Here is a 24,640-nt window from a genome sequence, read left to right as displayed (position 1 = left end):
TAAGTGCTCCTATGTTAATTATACTTTTTCTGCAATTGAAGATGTTTTCCTTCATTTCTCAAGTGGCAATCATTTTATACATTTTCATATTCTTTATCATTCATTATATTCTTTTATTTCGTTTTTGATATTTTATTATTATTTCATTTATTCCATACAAATGTCTATTACTCTTCCAAATGTATATATTCGCTCCAAATTTTCTTTGCAGGTGTCCTAATCATTAATAACATGAATGTTTTTGAACTTTAATCATGAGATAAATTTTGAGCTAGAATGTGTTTAGTAGAAATATATTCGTTCCAAATTTTCTTTGCAGCGGCCTGTGTTTAGTAGAAATATATGAGTGCAAAAATGAGGTAGAATGTGACGTTTCTGACAAACTATTGAAGCTGGTGAAAAAGGAGGACAAACATATCTTATCTCACCATGAAGAAATCGAGATTGACACTACTTTGTGACATGAAACGAGACAAAAGCTGATAGAGTTGCTTCAAGATTCCAAAGGCATATTTTCTCGATCTTATCAAAACATGATAGTGAATACAAATATAGTAGTGCACAAGTTTCTGATAGACCATGAATCTCCTCTCTAACATTCTTTGAAAATTCATTGAGATATGTGGGACTGCATGATGAGTCTGGAATGATGGACAAGCCATTCATTATCTGAGCGAAAAGGTCATTGATTGCAAGATCCAATACCTACCAATCTAGGAGACATGAAGTGCTTTGGTATGGGCTACTTGAAGGTTCAAGCAGTACATGTTATATTATACTGCTCGATTGATCTCCAAACTTGATCCTTTGAAGTGCTTAACACAATCACCAACATTGACCAGAAGAATAGATCGACAACAAGTGTTATTAGAATTTGGCTTTGTGAGCCAAAGGATAATAAAAATGAATGCCATAATAGATTCTCTAGCAAAACGGCAATCAGATGATTATGAGCCCCTGGGTTTTAATTTTTTCAGATAAGGATTTATTGTGCATCTTTATTGAAGAAGAAATTAAAGCAGGTGACGAATCCTGGAAGCTTTAATGGGGCAGTCCATGCAGAAGAGAAATTGGGGCGCGTTAGCGTTTGTTACCCTTTCACAAACAGACCAGATGATGCAGGGGGATCCGAGACAGATGATGCTGAGCTGTCAGATTGCACGTTGATGGTGCTGAGATACCATGAGTTAGCAGATCAGCGCAAAGGCGGGAATTGATTGTGACATGTTCCTCATTGGGGTCGTTTTGAGTATGTTTCAGTCTTTTGGCCATAACTTTGGCTACAGGTGTCAAAATCGCGCATAAGACCCCAATCCGGAAAGCTCTTTTCGACGCGCACGCTCTCCACATGGAGCTCCATGTGGCCTTTTTTTCAACCTCAAATTCTACCGTTTCCCCCTCCGAATCACTAGATTTAGTTATTTTTTACTATTTCTGGTAATATTTCGATTGTTATTTAGGAAGTCAATTTAAATCCGATTTAGGCCGGATTTTTGGGAGATTGCTTATTTTATTTCGAATTTCAATTTAGAGTGATTTTCGGGATTTTGCTATTTTTGGCAAAATTCGAATAAAGACGATTTTTGGCTATAACAGTCCGGCTTGTGGACTACTTTTTGCATGTTTTGATTTTATAATATTTTATTAAACCCTAGAGACTTTTTCTCTGGTTTTTGGGTGAATTTTCTCTTGTGAATCGTCTGTCGGAGCTAGCCTACAGGATAATCACTATTCTGTCTGGCGTTAGTTGGTATCAGAGCTTCAACATCTTCTTGGGAAATTTCACCAGTTTCAATGGCTGGAGGTCGTGGTCGTGGTCGTCGTGAGCAGGTTCCGAATGAGGAAGCCCAACGCCGTGATCGCAGCGTTCAGGATGTGATGATTGCGGATCTGCAGAGGTAAGTCGCAGAATTAACCCAGCGCCTGGCGGTGCAGGATTTCGAGGATCGTGAGGCCTCTGATCACGATACCAATTCCACTTTCGAAAACCCATATCACAATCACGCAGGATTCCGGGAGACCTCGGTTTTCGGGTCGATCTCCCTGAGTTTTCTGGTACGTTACAGGCCGAGGGATTCATGGATTGCATTAATGAAGTGGAGCGTATTTTTGAATATAAGGAAGTCCCCGATCGTGTGAAAGTGAAACTGATCGCCATCAAACTCAAGGGCAGAGCATCTGCGTGGTGGGAACAGTTGCGACGTTCACGAGAAAGACAGGGCAAGGCCAAGATCACTGATTGGGAGAAGATGAAGAAGAAGATGAAGGGTCACTTCCTTCCCTTCGGCTACATGCAAACCTTATTTCAGCGACTTCATGCGTTGAGGCAAGGCGCGTGATCAGTCGATGATTACACGGAGGAGTTTTACCAATTGGTCGCCCGGAACGATTTATCTGAGACGGAGGAGCAGATGGTGGCGCGGTATTTGGGGGGTTTACACCAGCCCTTGCAAGATGTCCTCAGCCTTCATTCACTGTGGAGTGTTTCGGAAGCATACCAGCGTGCACTTGCTGTTGAAAAACAGCAAAACAAGAGACCAGTGATCAGGAGTGATCACAACAGTCGACCAGTTCGCCCTCAGGAGTCCCGTCCTGCTCAGCAGCCACCGCAGGGTAATTCTAACCCTACTATTAGATGTTTTCGTTGTGGTGAACAAGGGCATAGGGCGACTGATTGCAGGAAGCCTGCTAGTCAAAAGGGCAAAAATTTGTTGATTGAGGAAAACGCGGAAGACGAGACTGAGGAGATTGGCAAACCCGTGTATGACGATGATGAGACTGATGATGTGCTGTATGGAGATGGTCATGAGACTCTGGTCGTTCGCAAGAGTCTACTTACCCCCAAGGGCGATTCAGGGGACGATTGGTTGAGAACCAATATTTTCCACACGACTTGCACAGTTGCAGATAAAGTCTACAAAATGATCATTGACAGCGGCAGTTGTGAGAATGTAGTGTCCGAGGAGGTTGTCCAGAAATTGCAGTTGAAGACGAACCGTCATCCTAAGCCATACAAGTTGTCATGGCTAAATAAAGACAGTGAGGTAACATTTGATAGGCGATGCTTCGTGTCTTTTTCAATTGGTAAAAAATATTTTGATAATGCCTGGTGTGATGTTGTGTCTATAGATGCGTGTCATATATTATTGGGTCGACCTTGGCAGTATGATTGCAGTGTCATTCATGATGGACGAAAGAATACATATTCCCTTAGCATCAAGGGAAAAAAGATTGTGTTGGCACCTCGGCGGGAAGGACTTACTCCTACCCCAGTAACCCATAATACTAATCTGCTTTCTATGTCCAAGTTTTTAGATGAGATTGAGCATGGCGACGTGGTCTATGCCTTGCTACCTTGCGAGAACAATGCAATAGACGTGGATACAGATTTACCAGTAGAGGTGCAGCGGCTGCTAGCAGAATTCTCTAACTTGATGCCAGAGGATCTTTCTCCTGGACTACCACCTATGAGGGATATTCAGCATCAAATTGACCTTGTTCCTGGGTCAAGTTTGCCAAATCGACCAGCATATCGCCTCAGTCCCAAGGAGGCCGAAGAGTTGCAGCGATAGGTGGAAGAGTTGTTGGAGAGGGGCTATATCCGAGAGAGTATGAGCCCATGTGCAGTCCCTGCTCTGCTAGTGCCCAAGAAAGATGGTTCTTGGCGTATGTGTGTTGACAGCCGAGCGATCAACAGAATTACAGTGAAGTACCGGTTTTCAATTCCCCGTCTAGATGATATGTTGGATCAGCTATCTGGTTCTAAGGTCTTCTCAAAAATTGACCTTAAGAGCGGTTACCACCAAATCATAATAAGACCTGGAGATGAGTGGAAGACGACGTTTAAAACGCCACAAGGGTTGTATAAGTGGATGGTCATGCCTTTTGGGCTATCCAATGCGCCCAGTACGTTCATGAGATTTATGTATCAGGTCTTGCGGCCTTTTATGGGGAAATTTGTTGTAGTTTACTTTGATGATATCCTCGTTTATAGTCCAACATGGACTTCACACTTCGATCACCTCCGTGCTGTTTTTGAGATGTTGAAAACGGAGTGCTTGTTTGTCAATCAAAAGAAGTGTTCTTTCTTCACTACTTCTGTGACTTTTCTTGGTTTTGTTGTGTCTACTGATGGTGTTCATGCAGATCAGTCAAAGATAGATGCAGTCTTGGAGTGGCCCAGACCAAGAACCTTACATGACATCCGAAGTTTCCATGGCTTGGCGTCTTTTTACCGCCGATTCATTAGAAATTTCAGTACTCTGATCGCCCCTATCACATAGTGCCTCAAGGGGCGTGATTTCCAGTGGTCTGAGGAGACAGAGGCCAGTTTTCAACTGGTCAAGCAAAAGATGACCGAGGCTCCAGTTTTGGCACTTCCAGATTTTGACAAAGTGTTCGAGGTAAATTGTGATGCATCTGGCGTTGGCATTGGTGGTGTTCTGAGTCAGGCAGGTCGTCCGATTGCTTTTTTCAGTGAGAAGCTATCGGGATCAAAGAAAAATTATTCCACTTATGATCTGGAGTTCTATGCCATAGTTCAGTCCCTGAAGCATTGGCGTCACTATCTAGTACAAAAGGAGTTTATTCTGTTTACCAATCACGAGGCCTTGAAGTACATCAATGGCCAACACAAACTGAGTAGACGTCATGCCAAGTGGGTAGCATACTTGCAAGAATTCACTTTTACGCTGAGGCACCAAGCAGGGAGTTTGAACCGCGTCGCAGATGCCCTGAGCCGTCATACCTTACTTCTCACCACCATGAGTACTAAAGTGGCAGGATTTGAGACGTTCACAGATATGTATGCAGCTGATCCTTCCTTTAGAAGGATATTTCAGGAGGTAACTGAGGGTCACCGTCATGATTTTGTTTTGTATAATGGGTATCTGTTTCGTGGATTACAGTTGTGTATTCCAGATTGTTCATTGAGGCAGCAAATTATAAGTGAACTCCATAATGAGGGACACTTTGGCCGAGATAAGACATTGGCCCTTATCTCTTCTGACTTTTATTGGCCCAAGTTGACTAGTGATGTGGCCCATTATGTGGACCGTTGTTATGTGTGCCAGCGGTCTAAGGGAGTTCTCACCAATGCGGGATTGTACACTCCCTTACCTGTTCCTGAAGCTCCTTGGTTCGATGTCAGCATGGATTTTGTACTAGGCTTACCCCGCACCCAAAGGGCCTCTGATTCTATCTTTGTTGTGGTTGACAGGTTTTCCAAGATGGCTCATTTTGTAGCTTGCAGAAAGACTATGGATGCTGACCGGATTGCCCATCTCTATTTCAAGGAAATTGTGCGTTTACATGGTGTTCCTCGATCCATCACTTCAGATTGTGATACTAAGTTCATCAGTCATTTCTGGAAGAGCCTGTGGGGGAAACTGGGAACGCAGTTGAATTTCAGTAGCGCCTACCACCCCCAGACGGATGGCCAGACCGAGGTGGTGAACCGAAGTTTGGGAAACCTTTTGAGGTGTTTGGCAGGAACGAAGCCGAAGCAGTGGGATTTGGCATTGCCTTAGGCAGAATTTGCCTACAACAGATCAAAAAATAGGACCACAGGTTCAAGCCCATTTGAGATTGTCTATGGTCAGAACCCGTCCGAGGTGTTGGACTTAGCCCCTATTCCACGTATAGGACGTTTCAGTCCTAAAGCAGATGAGATGGCAAAGTATCTTCGGGGTATCCATGAGTAGGTGAAACAGACCATTCATGAGAGCAATACCAAGTACAAGACTCGGGTCGACAATCATCGTCGTCAGGTACTTTTTGATGTTGGTGATTTTGTTTGGGCTGTATTAACTCGTGATCGTTTTCCTGTTGGTGAGTATAATAAGCTTAAGGATCGGAAGATTGGACCTTGTGAGGTCGTGCAGAAGATCAATGATAATGCTTACAGGTTGCGACTTCCCAGTCACTTGAAGACTTCTGATGTTTTTAATGTGAAGCACCTGAGTCATTGTTTTGTGGATCCTGATGACACTACTCTGAACTCGAGGACGAGTTCTTTCCAACCCGGGGTGACTGATGCAGGGGGATCCGAGACAGATGATGTTGAGCTGTCAGATTGCACGTTGATGGCGCTGAGATACCATGAGTTAGCAGATCAGCGCAAAGGCGGGAATTGATTGTGACATGTTCCTCATTGGGGTCGTTTTGAGTATGTTTCAGTCTTTTGGCCATAACTTTGGCTACAAGTGCCAGAATCGCGCATAAGACCCCAATCCGGAAAGCTCTTTTCGACGCGCACGCTCTCCATATGGATCTCCATGTGTCCTTTTTTTCAACCTCAAATTCTGCCGTTTTCCCTTCCGAATCACTAGATTTAGTTATTTTTTACTATTTATGGTAATATTTCGATTGTTAATTAGGAAGTCAATTTAAATCCGATTTAGGCCAGATTTTTGGGAGATTGCTTATTTTATTTCGAATTTCAATTTAGAGTGATTTTCGGGATTTTGCTATTTTTGGCAAAATTCGAATAAAGACGATTTTTGGCTATAACAGTCCGGCTTGTGGACTGATTTTTGCATGTTTTGATTTTATAATATTTTATTAAACCCTAGAGACTTTTTCTCTGGTTTTTAGGTGAATTTTCTCTTGTGAATCGTCTGTCGGAGCTAGCCTACATGATAATCACTATTCTGTCTGGCGTCACCAGAACTCTTTTGCACTCACAATGTGGCAGAATTTGAGGCTTACGCTTTGAGGATAAGAGTAGTCATGGAAAGAAGATGTCAGTGCTTAAAACATATGGGAATTCCTTGTCAGTAGTTTATCAACCATGAAGATAGAGAAGTTGTCACAAGAAATTGTCCTTTGTCACAAGAACTATGTTGCTAGAATTCACACGAGCAACAAGCTCAGCCACGACCGCAAGAGGGCTCTTCACACTCTTGGTATCCTCTAGTAGCTCCCCTAATTAGTCCCGGCCTGCAGCTCCAAGTAGCAGTGCTTCTAACGGCGTCAACTCGCAGAGGCCTGCAGAATGGCCGCATTCTCCCTCGCCTGTTTCACCCACAGAAGCTGCTGGAGTCATTGCTCTTTTAAAGGAGAAAAGGTGAGGGGTCTGGTTCACTTGTTGTGTGTGTTTATTGGCAAAGCAATCTCCATTTCCTCTTAATAATATTTGTCGAGTCCTAGTTGCTTTCGTATTATCTTAATGTCTATGAATTACGGAAGCTTTTGTCTGATAAGGGCGCTTACAATCAATTCTTACAATCAGTTGACCATGTTAAAATTCAAAACAATGTAAGTTACGAAATCACCCTGATTTATTTGGTTTACGTTTCAAAGTAAGGAAATTGTATCTTGATGGGGGTTGCACTTTAGCTATGTTTTAGAACCATTTATTCGAACTGGCATGCGTGCGGCGAGAAAATTATGTTCGTCGTTACTCTGAATCTCATCTTTTTTGTCGGTTTCTTACTAGTTCGAAATTAACTTTTTTGCCAGATAAGAGATGAACTTCACAAGGAGATTATGCAGCTTGCTAGTGAGTTCTTATTCCATTTAGTATTATGATAATGCTATAAATTTCACTGATATAGAAATGTGCATAGGGAGACAACTTCACATTTATATGTTTTCAATAAACAGGGAACAATTTGGACAAAGAACCACAAATAATGGAGCTAAGGAACCAGGTGAGATTTTCTGAACCACTTGGCGGCAGCTCAGGAAAAACTAAACGAGCTCGAAAGATAGAAAGAAGAAACTCTGAAGTTCTACTCCCCTGCATCGTTTATGCATAGGCTTCAAGGTACATATTAATAGTATATTACCTACGTTAGTGGGGTTTAGATGCGAGTACTTAAAGATGGTTTTACTTCCTTGTAGATGCAATGAATGCAACAGGAGAGGAATCGTAAATAGTGAACAGGCAGCTTCTTTACGGGGAAATAGATATCGGGGCCTTTGTGCAGAAGTACAAGAATCTACGGACAAGTTACCACTGGCAAGCTCTCATTCTTCTCGCTGCTAAAACATCTCCGGTTGGATGAAGAAAACAACTGGAGATAGTTATTGATTGTGTGTATATATATATATATATATATATATATATATTGCCTTCATATTGAAAAGACTGCTACTTGCTGCTTGGTGAATTTTGGAAACCAGGGTGGATTTTGGAAAATAATCAGAACTTCTGGGAATCAACTTTGGAAAACGATTGCAAAATTCCAGGGATTACCAAGAGTGCGTCTCCTTTAGTTAATTTGTAAGGGTCGGATTGTGACAAATGAAGAACGGACGCGAAGACACATGACAAATGATGAAAGCTGCCTCTACTGTGGTGCAGCAAAGGAATCGTTAACTCATGTTTTTAGAGAGTGTATTGTGGCGCATACTGCTTGGCAGGAATTAATCAAACCAGACCGGCTTGTTGAATTCTTCGGCATGAACATCGTGGACTAGATTAAAGTGAACCTTCAACGCCCAGATTATTTTCCTTTGAACTCAGATGATTAGGATGTGCTATTTGGGTCCATTCTGTGGAGCATTTGGACGAGACGAAACCATTCTATTTTTGCACTGGAATCTTTAGAGATGGAGAGTATTTCGCAGCGTAGTCGTCGCTTAGTAGTGGAGGCTGGTCATGCTCGGGACTTATTCTTAACGTCGGTAAATGGTCCAAATAGGATGGACCCGAGCAGTTTGTTGGATGGAGTTATTCGTGACGCTACTAGGGAATGGATTGGTGGTTTCACGAAAGCCATAGGAGTGTGTTCGGTGTTGGATGCAGAACTTTGGGGAGTTCTGGAAGGCCTCAAAGTAGCTTGGGATTTGGGGTTAAGACTTGTAGTTCTTGAGACAGATAGCAAGGATGCATGGATGATACTGCAGCAAGGTACAAATATGAAGTTGGTTTCTACTTTGATTCCACATATCGTGGATTTTATTAGACGTGATTGGCAGGTGAAGTTTACTCATGTGCTTCGGGAAGGTAATATCGCAGACGCCATGGCGAAGTTAGCATGGAACCTACCTTTTGGCCTTCGACTCTTTCGTTCTCCTCCAGATGGGATTTTATCGCTTTACCATGCTGAAGCAGTCACTGCTGTAGGCATGGATGGAACAATAGTTTAGGCGTTCCTAGGCTTTTTTTCTTTTCTAATTTTCATTAAAAAAAATTCTGATTCGTACAATTGATTCTTCCGAGATAGAGAATACACTTACAATGGATTCAACCCTCCTACCTATTACATGTTCAAGTAAATTACGACTAGCAACGTCCTCCTCTGGTGCACTTACAATTATAGAGTTTGAAGGTTAATGGTAGATTATAATACTAATTGGAGGATGCAAATGAGATTTGAGCAAAGCAAATTACAAGAAAATAGCAACAACGGCGGCCGTGGAAACTTGCCAGTTTAATGAAGTCCACCATTCTGGTTGAAGCCATGACTTCAGTTGCACCTGCTGCCACAAGGACTAGGGCGAATGGTGTCGGAATCAAGAATACTTGTATTTGATGAAGCCTGCAAGAGTTTATATAAAACGAAATTTAGTTTCTCGGGAAAGAACTCATAGGGTACATAAATTTGATCTTGCTCAGGTTAGAATTATCCCAACAGGAGGCGAATCAAAGAAAAGCATTGTAGCTTTGAAGATGACATTGGCAAGACCAGAGATGAAGGCACCAAGTGTCACGAAAGCAGTGTAAACTACTATCAACATGCTGTTGGTGACAACGATTTTGGTGTTTTACTTGGAAGAAACATTGGCAAAGATAAGGATGATAATGCTCCAAACATCATAAAACTATTTCACCCACTTTCTTTCGTGGTGCAATCCAACTTACCTTGCAATAAATGAATTATCATGAACAAGCCATTTTGGTCATCTAGAAGCTTTTCTGGAACCTTGCAAATGTATCGTACCCTGTTTCCCTTCATCACAATTCAGTGATAAGACACACAATCGACCATTTAACCATACATGTAATAATCCAATTGCAACCCCCGAATAGCCACGAAAGGCTTTGTTAGAAACATAGAGCTCTTTTGTTTGTGAAGGCAGATCAAATAGCTCTTCCAGGGCTCTGAGTAGTGCCTTTCCAAGATCCGCATTTTCAACCTCTGCCACCTCAAATAGTAAGCCACATTAGAATGAAATCTTCAAAGAGATATTACCAAAAATAATCAAATCAAGCTGATGTACTTTCTTAGCTCGTTCAGTCTTCCTCTGCTTCTTCCATTTTTCTTTTCTCAGAGGGAGTCTTTAATGTGTTGTCCTCGTCTTCAGCCAGTAAGGCTTTAATAAAATCAAATAGTAACTAATCCTTGGAGGTAAGAATTAGTTCTTACTATTTTTCCCTTCCATAATTGTTCAATGAGACTGTATGGTAGCAGAAGTGCAACCAGGTTGTCTGGTTGGAAGCTTGGAGGTAAGAATCTTAAAGGATATCCCATCCAATCTAAAAGCCGTAACTCATTAGGAAGATATATTTGAGTTCATCACAATTTGAGAGGCAAAGGACTTTGAGCAATCTCAATTTTTTCATCTTCGAGACGGCATTAACATTCAAACTGAGCATCTTGTTGGATATCCTGATAACCAAGGGTAAAACAACGAAAATTCAGTTCAAATTTGAAAATATCCCAAAGCATTCCATACCTAAAAGCAAGGCTGTTCCAACACTTAATTTATCTATGATCTGTCGTATCCCACACATCCGAATAGAAACATAGAGATGATTCTTCAAGGATTTTCAAAATAAATTAGAAAAATTAAAAGTACAGTGAGTAAAATAAGAAAGAAAGTATAACTCAATGAGGAACAGAGTGATAGAATAAAATTTTAAGGGTCACTTTCGACCGAATATGAAATTTACACATGGGTGCATGTTTATGTATGTTTTCCTACCTTCAATCACTTCCGTAGCCTGAAAACATTCAAAAGTAAGACATAAGAAACACAAAATAGAATGAGGAAATTTCTGTGATAAAACTTGTGAAAAATTACATTGTGTGTATCATTTCTGTCTTTAACATTAATATAATATGCAATTTCCCTGGAATGACTTACAGTGTTCTTCGTTAGCACATGATACACATCCTTTTCCTCCCACAATCTACAACGTTTTCCAGGCTCCTCAATAGACTTTTCCCAAACAATTCTTCTTCCCATTTCTTGTAGTAAGTTGTGCATCCACAATTTGTTGTTTTCGTCAACTGTTAGTAGAGACTTCTTAATGAGAACATCGATTCCGATATCCGGGAAAAACTAATTCGAAGTCTGTCAATAATCTCTTTGTTAGAATCCTTTTCAAGTCTTTGGATTGCACTTCTCCATTGAGCTACATCTCTACCGCACAAAAAAGAACCCAACACTTCAAGAGCTAAGGGGGAGACCACTGGCATATTTTGCAACATGTTCAGAAAGCTCAATGAAAACATCATTTGGTGCTGTCTCACTATCAAAAGCTTTCAAACTGAAAAGTTGAAGTGCCTCGCTGTCATTCAATGTTGAAGGCTTATACACATCATCAACTCGGTAAGATTGGAGCAAGTGTTCATCTCTTGTTGTTATAATGATTCTACTCCCTAAACCGAACAAATCATGCCTTCCAACCAAGCATTTCAAGTGCTGTATATTATCCACATCATCAATAACAACAAGGACCTTTTTGTTAGACAACCTATGGCTAATTATGGCATTCCCTTCATGAATATTGAAAAATTCAAAAACTTCACCAGACAAGATCTGGAAAAGAAGTTGTTTCTGTAGAGAAACGAATCCAAATTTGTCTGAAACTTCTCGAACATCAGCAATGAAGCATTTACCTTCAAAATGAGATGACATTTGGTCGTATACAACTCCCCCAATCTCTATTTTTGAATACAACTCCTCCAAGCGTGAACTGATTCCAACCAACTCATCATGAAAAACTGGATACGTTTGACATAATTTTGCTGATATTTTTCTAACAATGTTTCCAATAAATTCAGGTTCATGCCTACAAAGAAATAAATTTTAATTGTTTTGAATAAATATTTTAAATCTAGTTGTAATCATTAAATTAATTAAACTAGAAAAAAAGATAAGAAAGAAGGATTTACCCGTTATTTAAATGCCTTGATACTTGATGCAATTTCCCCCTGATGTTCTTTATCCCAACTTTTCAATCTGTGGATTCACATCGTAGAAAATTGGAAACACTTTATGTCCTTTCTCGTTTTTCTGTTTAACAATCTCGGCAAGCTCCTCCAAGCACCAACCTGAAAAGGTATAGATTTCCGAGAAAACTATTACCGAGCACCACGATTGTTGAATGGCTCTGACGAGTTGTGGTGGGATCTCTTCGCCGGCCTCCAGCTTTGGATCATTCATGAAAGTGACAATTCCACTCCGTTTCAGAGCATCGTAGAGATGATATGTGAAGTTTTTGCGGGTATCTTCACCTCTAAAACTCAAGAAAACATCATATTCTCTTTAGATGATGAAGTTGAAGGTAAGGACAACATGATGAAGTTTGAGAAGGAAAATATGTCTGAATATGGTGTTCAAAATCAGAAAATGGATCTCTCAATGCCCAGAAAGAAACTATAAACAATCAAAGTATAGGAGCATAGAAAAAGGGCAAAACAGATCAAATTCCCAAGGAAACAGATCTGGGGTTATAGACCAGAAAAGGAAGTATTTGACAAGGCTTTGTTCATAAACAGAAACTAGAGTTCAAAATAAATAGTTCTTGAACTCTGATATTAACCTATTCTATCTACCGTCAATTGGTCCAACTTGGGGTTGGCTTCTATTGTAGATATTTTTTCTATTACTTGCCCTATTTTCCCACCACTTCTATGTTTCACATTTATCAATCTATATATTCAGAGAACATTAAGTTCTTGTATAAACAAATGATAGGAGGAAACTTGTCAAGTAAACATTAATTATGGTGTCCCACATTTGACAATTATTGCTTAACTTATGAGCATCAAATCAAAGTCATTTGAGTAACTTACTGTTGCATTGGGGACATTGAATTCACATTTGAGAAAATTAGAAATGAGTCTAATGATTTGATTTTAATTGAATTTATATTTTTCTTTGAATTATGATTGAATATATTCGGCCAAAATTATTGGATCAGAAAAAATATCATGTTCGTGTCTACTGGCTATGATTTGCATTTTCCACGCTTTAGTTCAATGCGTATACTCGGGGCTAGCTTCTATGGTTGATATTTTTCCCCCATAACTGAGTCATGTCCTACTTGCTCCACTTCCCACCACTTTCTACGTTTCACATCAATCAATCTATTAATATTAAGAGAACATTAATTTCTTGTATAAGAAAAATGATAGAGGGAGACTTGTCAACTAAACATTAATTATGAGGTCCCACATTTGACAAGCATTGCTTCAATTATGAGAATCAAATCAAAGTTAAGAGTGACCCAGTCATTTCTTTATGGAGAAGAAGGTAAACTTTGATTTCCAAAGTCATCTGAGTAATTGCAGCCAGAGGAATTGATAATAACTTTACAAGCCTAAGGAAGTAACTTCAGTTCAAGCCATGATCAACCAGTACCTACAGCTGAAAAGAAATAATTAAAACCTTCAACATGGTTGAAATTCAAATCAAATTTGCACTTAAATCTCGAAGCTACTTCACAAAATAGTTATTAAATTTTATTAAATTCTTACGAAATATCGAAATTTTACACTTATTATAATTTTATAGTGATCATTTTTTTTTGAAATAGGGTACTTTGTATTAATAGCAAAACAAAGTACACCACCTCAAAGCATCATTAAAAAACCTCCCTAATCCTAATTGGAGGAAAAAGAGTAATCCTTGAGATGGTAAGGGAATGAACACATGATATTCGAACTATATACAAGCCAACCTCCTTCCTACTAAGTTCCCAGACCAATGCACAAAAGACGAACATATACAACCAAATAACAAAAGATAACTGGGAATGGAGGAAAACACATACAAACAAACCACGAGTGCGAAGACCAACCACAACCGAACCACAATCGAAACACAACCGAACAGCAACATCTCCCTGAAATATACGATGCCAAGCAGTATCCTGAACCAACACAGTGAAGAAGGAATGACAAGAAGCCCAATCAACAGAAGACTACACAACCTGGAATGAAAACACTCTAAATCTGCAATCAACTAGGTGACCCCAATCGACAAGCCTTTAGAACCAAGGCATGCATAAGATGGAGAATCCAACATGAAGATGATCATTTAGTAATGATTTAACGAATTTAATATCTCTTTCATAACTTTTAAAAGTTAAATGATTGAAACAATCCTCGAACATAGTTTAGAATAAAAAACCATTAACTTATTATAGAAGAAAAACTTACCTTATTTATTAACGATAATCTTTCTAAATTGAATTATTTGTATCACGCGTCTTCAAATTATAATTCTCGGTTTAAATTGATTTTTAAACTTTTAAATATTTCAATTTAATCTTTAAATTATGATTCTCGTTCTAAACTAGTTATCAAATTTTTAAATATTCCAATTGCTTAGAATATTCTTGGCTCTCATGTTGGAACTAAAATCGCTCTACTGTAAAGTGGAGGAACGAAAACTCAAACTGCATAGAAGAGATCAGGGAAGGAAAATCAGAGACAATCACATGGAGGCAAACGGGAACTAGGCCTTCATCAGGCTCGTCAGCATTAGGAATGTCATCCACAAATTATGACCATCATTTTAAACTGGTCCTCAAACTTTTAGATATTCTAATTTAATTCCCAAATTCCTCCAAATATGTAATTAATTTTTACCATAATTTAACTTTTTTTTCAAATATGAAATTAATTTTATTAGCATGGGATGTGATTAACGTATACCAATAGTTTGAGATGATATTGAATATTTAAAGGTTGAGGATCAATTTAGAATGAAGGTTATAGTTTGAAAATGAAACTGGAATATTCAATATTTTAAGGACTAATTTAAAGTGATATTTATAGTTTAGGGATGAAATTAAAGTATTTAAAAATTTGGAAATCAAGTTAAAATAAAGGTTATAATTTGAGGATGTGTAATACAATTAACTTTTTCAAATGTACGAACCAAGCGACCTCAGTGGTCAGGGATATAAGTGTTTATTTTCAAATGATTGAGACTTTTTGAACATATACTATCTTATATTCACCCTATCAAATAAATAATATACTTGAAATTTATTTATATAGAAAGGAAATTTATAATATTTTTACATAAATTTTTTTTTTAAAAAAATAACCCAAAATCTTTGCTCCCATTTAACCCCAAAATCACTAGCTGAGAAGATAATAGACTCACACCCAATAAAAATCAATGACACGAATCAAGTGACCTCAGTAGTTAAAAGGATACTTGTCACTCACTGATGTCTCAGGTTCGAGCATGTTATATGCACTAGTTAAAATATCAAGTATTTTACAATTAAGATACTCGATTAATTGATTGTCACAATTAAATCATCCAATTAATTGATTGTTACAACCAAATCATGTGTTACCATATTGACTATCATTGGTTGTCGTATACACGATGATTGATGAACTCCAAACTTCTCCATAGAATTCACCTCAATCTTCTTGTTCAATTAATCTGATTAGATTCTCGAGAATCTCATAAAAGTCAAGAAATCTCCTTAACAGTTTCAAACTTCTCGAATCTCAATATACACTGTCCACCTTCATACGACCTTCGTCATCCAAAAGTACCAAAATAAAAATTAAAAAAAAGAGTAAAATTTTGATAATTACATAAAAGGTAACTAATTTCAAAAATATATATATCCTAAAATATTGAAAATGTCTGGATAGGATTGACCCTAACTAATGCTTCTTCCCCGGTCGGTCCATCATAAAATTGAAAAACTTTTCCATCCTTTTTGGCTGTGACCCGGCCTCTGTCTCTTTGTAAACATTACGTTTTCGCTTTACAAGGGGACCATTAGCTATTGGTCCCCTTACAGCGGAGTCTTCGTTGGTATCTTCCAAATCTTTCTCATACACTATTCGAATCCCACATTTGTTCACCTTAACACTTGGGTGACAGTCATCGGATTTGACTGATAACTGAAGTTCACCGAATTCTTTATTTGACCAATCCGATGATGAATTCTCGGTTTCACTTTCACCACATTTATCCTCCAAGGAAAATGGATATAATTTCTCACGCGAAAAATAACAGAAATAAATGTGATCCTTTATTATGGGCTCGTTGTATTCTTCAGAAAAAATCCAGCCGCACCCTGTGACACGTCGAGGATTTCTACTTCGACAAACAGATCCATCAGAACCATCTTTTCTGGAATTCCTATGATGGATAACAGCTTCACATGTGAGTTCCTCATTCCTTGAAGCATCATCGTTGACAAAAATGCAGCAGAAAGCAACTCCGATCCATTGACTATCATTCTGAATATTGTTAGGCAGTGGTATCTTGATTGAAGAGTCAACTGTTTGATGGCTGAACCATTTTGGTATTTCACCTCCAGGTATAACACCATCAAAACTTTTTTTTAAATATGTAACTCGCTGCAAAATAAAACTTATGTTGCTTGGTAACTAAGTATATAATTCTTTAAAAACGAGATTCTGTAAATACGAAAGAATGATAAATCGACCTTAAGACAGGTTTTCAGTATTGTTAGTGCATTGATATTCTCAACCAATCTGTAGCAGTGAAGGCCAGAAAACTGTGTCCAATCCTTTGATGGAGCTGCAAATAGTTCTCGAGAAGCACCAGGTTTAGCTAACGATATAAGCTCCCTGCAATTTGACAATCCAAGATATTGAAGCCTGGGAAGTCCACTACCAATCACAGGTACGCTGATGAAATTGTTGCCGCCAAGGTCAAGTTTTTCCAGAGAGGATAAACAAGAAATATCACTAGGAATATCTCCTTCATGTAAATTGCAGTTCCTTAGTTTCAGCTCTCTTAATGATCTCAAACCTGACAATGAATGTAACATCAGAGGCACAGACTCGATCCGTCCTCTTTGGAATACCTGGAAAAGAGAAGGTAGATTTGGTGCTATCTTAGATGATGGTCCCTTGAGCCTATTCAAAGACAAAACTTTAAGATTTTTAAGTTGAAAAATGAAGGATGGTAATTTTGCTATGGCTGTTTCACTTAAGTCGAGCTCTTCCAACAACTCTACTTGCTGCAAATTCTCCGGCAAATTTTCAACTTTATAACAGCCAGAAAGATTGAGAGTTTTTAGACATTTACACCCACCTATGCTCCTTGGGAGACTAATAAGGTTTGTACAATCTTTCAGGATTAATGTTTCAAGAGATTCTATTCCAATTTTGGCTGGAAGATTCCTAAGACTTGTACAGCTACTTAAATTCAGAAGTTTAAGCCTCGAAAGAACTCCGATGGATGGATGAACATTTACTATTCTTGTACAACCCTCCAATACTAAAGTTTCCAGATTTGGGGCTGATGTAAAGTCCGGTGACTTGATCAGGTTTTTGGACCCTTTGAGGTTGAGCACTTTCAACTTATACAGGGGCTGTTGAAAACAATAATAAATTATATAAGATTTAGTTAATCTGGTTAAAATAAGTTAGAAAACAAGGGTCGCATGAATTAGTTCTTACTGTATTTCCCTTCCATAGTTGTTCAATGCGACTGTATGGTAACAGAAGTGCAACAAGGTTGTCTGGTTGGAAGTTTGGAGGTAAGAATCTTAAAGGATACCCTATCCAATCTAAAAGACGTAGCTCATTAGGAAGATATTTGAGTTCATCACAATTTGAGAGGCAAAGGACTTTGAGCAATCTCAATTTTTTCATCTTCAAGACAGCATCGACATTCATATTGAGTATCTTGTTCGATTCCCTGATAACCATATGTGATTAAGCCAATAAAAAAGCAATAACAATATGAAATTTATACATTGATACATGTTTTTGTATGTTTCCCTACCTTTTATTGTCAACGATCATGCCTTCAATCACTTCCGTGGCCTAAAAGCATTCACGAATAAGACATAAGAAAACACAATAAAAGTGGGTAAATTATATGATTAAACTTGTGAAAATTTACATTATGTTCATCACTCTTGTCTTTAACGTTAATAAATTTTGTTGGTTTGATATAGTAAATAAATCATTTTCAACATTAATATAATATGCAATTTCCCTGGAATGACTTACAGTGTTCTTCGTTAGCACATGATATACATCCTTTTCCTCCCACAATCTACAACGTTTTCCAGGCTCCTCAATAGATTTTTCCTGAACAATTCTTCTTCCCATTTCTTGTAGTAAGTTGTGCATCCACAATTTGTTGTTTTCGTCATCTGTTAGTAGAGACTTCTTAATGAGAACATCGATTCCAATATCCGGGAAAAACTCACAGCCATCCAATACTTTCATTACAAAATCTTTCTCGTCCCCATTGAAGAAGCATGCTATATCTAGAAATATGTTCTTCTCTGTTTCTTCCAATCCATCAAAGCTAATTCGAAGTCTGTCAATAATCTCTTTGTTAGAATCCTTTTCAAGTCTTTGGATTGCACTTCTCCATTGAGCTACATCTCTACCGCACAAAAAACAACCCAAGACTTCAAGAGCTAAGGGGAGACCACTGGCATATTTTGCAATATGTTCAGAAAGCTCAATGAAAACATCAGTTGGTGCTGTCTCACTATCAAAAGCTTTCAAACTGAAAAGTTGAAGTGCCTCGCTGTCATTCAATGTTGAAGGCTTATACACATCATCAACTCGGTAAGATTGGAGCAAGTGCTCATCTCTTGTTGTTATAATGATTCTACTCCCTAAACCGAACCAATCATGCCTTCCAACCAAGCATTTCAAGTGCTGTAAATTATCCACACCATCAATCACAACAAGGACCTTTTTGTTAGATAATCTGCGTCTAATTATGGCATTCCCTTCATGAACATTGAAAAATTCGAAGACTTCACCAGACAAGATCTGGAAAAGAAGTTGTTTCTGTAGAGAAACGAGTCCAAATTTGTCTGAAACTTCTCGAACGTCAGCAATGAAGCATTTACCTTCAAAATGAGATGACATTTGGTCGTATACAACTCTTGCGAGAGTTGTTTTACCGATGCCACCCATTCCGCAAATTCCTATGATGCGGATGTCATCTTCCCCAAACTTTATTTTGGAATGCAACTCGTCCAAGCGTGAACTGATTCCAACCAACTCATCATGAACAATTGGATATGTCTGACATAATTTTGCTGATATTTTTCTAACAATATCTCCGATAAACTCTGATTCATGCCTACAAAGAAATAAAATTCAGTTCATTTTTATAATTATTAAAGTAATTAAACAAGAAAACAGGAAAGAAAAGAATGGTTTACCTGTCATTTAAATGCCATCCTTTGATGTTAGCCGCTTGAGTCAAAGCAATTCGCCACCTTAGAATCTTTTCTTTATCTTCCTTGTATCTCTCTGCATGTTTGGCAAATGCTTCTTCAACTTTTTCTTTCTGTTTTCTTAAATCAGATGGATTCACGTCGCAGAAAATTGGAAACACTTTATCTCCTTTCTCGTTTTTTTGTTTAACAATCTCAGCAAGCTCCTCCAAGCACCAACTTGAAAAGGCATAGGTTCCTGAAAATACAATTACCGAGCACCACGATTGTTGAATGGCTCGGAAAAGTTGTGGTGCGATCTCTTCACCGGCATCCATCTTTGAATCATCCCTGAAACTGATAATTCCATTTCGATTTAGAGCATCATAGAGATGATCTGTGAAGTTTTTGCGGGTATCTTCACCTCTAAAACTCAAGAAAACGTCGTATTTCTTTCTAGAAATACATGATAAAGTTGAAGGTAACAATGACATGATGAATTATGAGAAGGAAAATTTTGGGGTTATGGATTTGAGATTGATTTGTATTTGAGAAGGCTTTGTTCATCAACAAGAAATAATAGTTCTCAAACTCTGATACTATCCTATTTTATCTCCCGTCATTCTGTCCAAGTTTTCTTTCGAAGCCATGTGTCTACTGGCTATGATTTGCTTTTTCCAAGCTTTAGTTCAATGAGTATACTCGGGGCTAGCTTCTATGATTGATATTTTTTTTTCCATAACCGAGTCATGTCATACTTGTTCTACTTCCCACCACTTTCTACGTTTCACATCAATCAATCTATATATATTAAGAGATCATTAATTTCTTGTATAAGAAAAATGATAGAGGGAGACTTGTCAATTAAACATTAATTATGAAGTCCCACATTTGACAAGCATTGCTTCAATTATGAGAATCAAATCAAAGTTAAGAGTTACCCAGTCATTGCTTTATGGAGAAGAAGGTAAACTTTGATTTCCAAAGTCATCTGAGTAATTGCAGCCAGAGGAATTGATAATAACTTTACAAGCCTAAGGAAGTAACTTCAGTTCAAGCCATGATCAACTAGTACTCACTGCCATCGTCTTCTACTTTGCTCCGGTCAAAGAAAATGTCACCACCATCAGCATCCTCCTCCTAGGGCAACAAGAACTTATGATTGCATTGCGGCCATTGAATACACATTTGAGAAAATTAGAAATGATTCTAATGATTTGATTTTAATTGAATTCATATTTTTCTTTGAATTATGATTGATTATATTTGGCCAAAAATATTGGATCAGAAAAAATATCATTGAAACATCATGTTCGTGAGAGAAATTAGTCCTAACTTGAAACACAATACAGTATATAGTTTGTCCTCAGGAAGTGGAGAGCTTGAAATAAAAGCGAAGCTAGCTAGTATCGGCATTACCATTTTCCAAGAATGGATATGAAATCATATTATCCAATGACGGGGATGAGGATGAGGACTAGAACGAATGCACAAAGGCGTCAAATCCCTCTGCTCCCCCATGAAATGCAGCCGGTGGTGTCAAATTTTCTGGTAAGTCAACCTCTCCATCAAGATACCTTACTAACTTCCTCATGCTTGGCCATCCCGCAGGCACGTCATTTGAACAAATTAGGCCTAACTTAAGCACCATCATCATCTCACCTTCATCATATTGGCCATTGAGCCTAGTGTCTACCACATCAAGGACCCTCCCTTGCCTAAACTTCTCCCATACCCAATCAACCAACACTAATTCCCCGGGCAATGCTTTGAGATCAATAGGCCTGCGCCCACAAGCAACCTCGAGCAAGAGTGCACCAAGAGCATAGACATCGGAGCTTGTTGTGGCCTTTCCTGTATTGGGCAGATCCGGTGCTATATATCCCATTGTGCCTACAATTAGACTTGTCCCTGGATTTGAACCATGTTCATACAATTTTGCAAGTCTGAAATCTCCTAACAGTGCATTCAGCTTATCATCTAATAATACATTACTGGCCTTAACATCCCTATGAATCGCAATTTGTTCATATCCTTCGTGTAAATAGAGAAGACCAGAAGCCACACCCTTTATGATCCTAAATCTTTGGTCCCAATTCAGGATAGTTATAGGGTCATCAAACAAAAACTTACCTAAACTGCCACTAGCCATGAAATCGTAAACAAGAAGAAGGTCACATCTTTAGAATAATCCCCGAACATAGTTTAGAATAAAAAACCATTATCTTACTATAGAAGAAAAAAATTACCTTATTTATTAACGATAATCTTTCAAAACTGAGTTATTAGTATCACTCGCCTTCAAAGTTTTAATATCTCAATTGGTTACAATACTCCTAACTTTATGTAATACCCTAATTTTGTCTGAGTGGATATTAATTGATCGAAGAAGAATTTTGAGCGTTCAACGTTTGAATTCGATCCGATTCATACTTGGTGGAGAAATTGACGTTCAAGATTTTATTTTAAATAGCCACTCAAATATGGTCCCCCCGAATGCTTCATCAACAATGTGCACCGCTGGTCCCCTGCACCAGGCACTTCTCCACATCGGTCGGTCCTCCTAACCGCCCGCTCATGCAACCCAAGTGGTCCCCCCGAATGCTCATCAGCAGCCACGCATGCAAGCAAACAAACAAAATGAAATTGTAAAAATGTAGCCTTCGGATTTTCGTTTGGCTTCTTGGTTCTCTGTTTTGGTGTTCAGACGAGGGAAGGAGGTCGCTTGGTTCTCGAAGCTAGTTCACTTCTTCGGTCTCAAAGATTACTGGTTTAGCTTTTAGGCCATAGCATAACAAGGGGTATTGATTAACCGACCCCGATATCAAAATCTTTAGGATACTAGCTATTCAGATTGTTGATTCGTATTGCTAGTTTTCAATTTTCATGTGCTGCTGTTGTCATTTCATGTGTCCAAATGCTGACTATGAAGATAAGTTATCATTTAATAAGGTTAATAAGGTTCTGATGTTTTGGAATTCAATGGATTATGTTCCTGTTTAATAGACATGGAAAGGAATACTTACCTCGAAATACTGACTTGAAGATGATCCCGTGTTCATATTGACCTCCGGGATAATCTTATATTTAAACTTATATAGGATCAAACCTATAGTGTTTAGCCTGTTAATTTCGATTGGCCAGATCTTTTAGGTTTTCCGTTATTTCTTTTGTTTAGGTTTGCTTTTCGATCCGAGCATGGATCTTCGCTATTTCGTGACCTTGCTTTGTGTTATATTTGCTGTTCCTTGTTGGCATCTTGATGGGGGTTGCACTTTAGCTATGTTTTAGAACCATTTATTTGAACTGGCATGCGTGCGGCGAGAAAATCATGTTCGTTGTTACTCTGAATCTCATTGGTTTTTTCGGTTTCTTACTCGTTCGGAATTAACTTTTTTGCCAGATAAGAGATGAACTTCACAAGGAGACTGTGCAGCTTGCTAGTGAGTTCTTATTCCATTTAGTATTATGATAATGCTATAAATTTCACAGATAGAGAAATGTGCATAGGGAGACAACTTCACATTTATATGTTTTCAATAAACAGGGAACAATTTGGATAAAGAACCACAAATAATGGAGCTAAGGAACCAGGTGAGGAAAAACTAAACGAGCTCGAGAGACGGAAAGAAGAAACTCTGAAGTTCTACTCCCCTGCATCGTTATGCATAGGCTTCAAGGTACATATTAATAGTATATTACCTACGTTACTGGGGTTTAGATGCGAGTACTTAAAGATGGTTTTACTTCTTTGTAGATGCAATGAATGCAACAGAAGAGGAATCGTAAATAGTGAACAGGCAGCTTCTTTATGGGGAAATAGATATCGGGGCCTTTGTGCAGAAGTACAAGAAGCTACGGACAAGTTACCACTGGGGAGCTCTCATTCTTCTCGCTGCTAAAACATCTCCGGTTGGATGAAGAAAACAACTGGAGATAGTTATTGATTGTATATATATATATTGCCTTCATATTGATAAGACTGCTACTTGCTGATTGGTGAATTTTGGAAACCAGGGTGGATTTTGGAAAATAATCGTCAGTTCTCTGTCTCTAGCGCCTACAATTGTCTGATGGAAATAGTCAGAAGAATCAACTTTGGAAAACGATTGCAAAATTTCAGGGATTACCAAGAGTGCGTCTCCTTCTTTGGTTAATTTGTAAGGGTCGGATTGTGACAAAGGAAGAACGGACGCGAAGACACATGACAAATGATGAAAGCTGTCTCTCCTGTGGTGCAGCAAAGGAATCGTTAACTCATGCTTTTAGAGAGTGTATTGTGGCGCATACTGCCTGACAGGAATTAATCAAACCAGACCGGCTTGTTGAGTTCTTCAGCATGAACATCATGGACTGGATTCAACTGAATCTTCAGTGGCCAGATTATTTTCCTTTGAACTCAGATGATTGGGATGTGCTATTTTGGTCCATTCTGTGGAGCATTTGGACGAGACGAAACCATTCTATTTTTGCACCGGAATCTTTAGAGATGGAGAGTATTTTGCAGCGTAGTCGTCGCTTAGTAGTGGAGGCTGGTCATGCTCGGGACATACTCTTAACGTCGGTAAATGGTCCAAATAGGATGGACCGAGCAGTTTGTTGGAGTCCTCTGCCACCAGGTTGATTTAAGATCAATACAGATGGTGCTTAGAGACCTATTTCATGTCTAACAACTTCTGGTGGAGTTATTCGTGATGCTACTAGGGAAGGGATTGGTGGTTCCACGAAAGCCATAGGAGTGTGTTCGGTGTTGGATGCAGAACTTTGGGAGTTCTGGAAGGCCTCAAAGTAGCTTGGGGATTTGGGGTTAAGACTTGTAGTTCTTGAGACAGATAGCAAGGATGATACTGCAGCAAGGTACAAATATGAAGTTGGTTTCTACTTTGATTCCACATATCGTGGATTTTATTAGACGTGATTGGCAGGTGAAATTTACTCATGTGCTTCAGGAAGGTAATAAGATCGCAGACGCCATGGCGAAGTTAGCATGGAACCTACCTTTTGGCCTTGACTCTTTCGTTCTCCTCCAGATGGGATTTTATCGCTTTACCATGCTGAAGCAGTCACTGCTGTAGGCATGGATGGAACAATAGTTTAGGCGTTCCTAGGCTTTGTTTCTTTTCTAATTTTCATTAAAAAAAATTCTGATTCGTACAATTGATTCTTCCGAGATAGAGAATACACTTACAATGGATTCAACCCTTTTGGTTCCTACCTATTACATGTTCAAGTAAATTACGACTCGCAACGTCCTCCTCTGGTGCACTTACAATTATAGAGTTTGAAGGTTAATGGTGTATTATAATAATAATT

At 38.6% G+C, this 24,640-nt stretch overlaps 1 protein-coding gene, 1 long non-coding RNA gene and 2 pseudogenes across 3 annotated transcripts in view; 2 read left to right on the top strand and 2 right to left on the bottom strand.

Annotated features, from left to right (window-relative positions):
• The window catches only part of LOC120202754 (TMV resistance protein N-like), a 38,203-nt gene extending 16,724 nt beyond the window's left edge, over positions 1–21,479 (bottom strand). Inside the window, exons 1-7 of the mRNA XM_039203134.1 lie at positions 20,820–21,479; positions 20,403–20,467; positions 20,269–20,361; positions 19,334–19,783; positions 18,153–19,251; positions 17,923–17,963; positions 17,595–17,835 (exon numbers count right to left, since the gene is read on the bottom strand). Coding sequence (XP_039059065.1) covers positions 17,595–17,835; positions 17,923–17,963; positions 18,153–19,251; positions 19,334–19,783; positions 20,269–20,361; positions 20,403–20,467; positions 20,820–21,479 — 2,649 coding nt within the window. The remainder of the gene's footprint in view (positions 1–17,594; positions 17,836–17,922; positions 17,964–18,152; positions 19,252–19,333; positions 19,784–20,268; positions 20,362–20,402; positions 20,468–20,819) is intronic.
• LOC120202697 lies at positions 723–8,009 on the top strand (annotated as a pseudogene).
• LOC120202859 lies at positions 9,146–14,025 on the bottom strand. 2 transcript variants are annotated; one of them, XR_005523758.1, is made up of 5 exons: positions 14,015–14,025; positions 11,553–11,555; positions 10,171–10,538; positions 9,812–10,088; positions 9,146–9,488 (listed from the first exon to the last, which is right to left on the bottom strand). It is a non-coding gene; the product is annotated as an uncharacterized LOC120202859 (long non-coding RNA). The 2 variants fall into 2 exon arrangements; XR_005523759.1 differs by lacking the exons at positions 11,553–11,555; positions 14,015–14,025 and adding an exon at positions 11,038–11,352 and having other exon boundaries at positions 9,812–10,559.
• A 331-nt stretch (positions 21,480–21,810) lies between the features above and the next one.
• On the top strand, positions 21,811–23,248 carry LOC120202753 (annotated as a pseudogene).
• Positions 23,249–24,640: the final 1,392 nt, after the last annotated feature.

Source organism: Hibiscus syriacus, unplaced genomic scaffold (genome assembly GCF_006381635.1).
Source record: "Hibiscus syriacus cultivar Baekdansim isolate YM2019G1 unplaced genomic scaffold, ASM638163v2 tig00009009_pilon, whole genome shotgun sequence".
Classification (NCBI taxonomy): Eukaryota; Viridiplantae; Streptophyta; class Magnoliopsida; order Malvales; family Malvaceae; genus Hibiscus; species Hibiscus syriacus.
The sequence above is the reverse complement of the archived record's forward strand: the minus strand, read 5'-3'. Positions and strand labels throughout refer to the sequence as shown.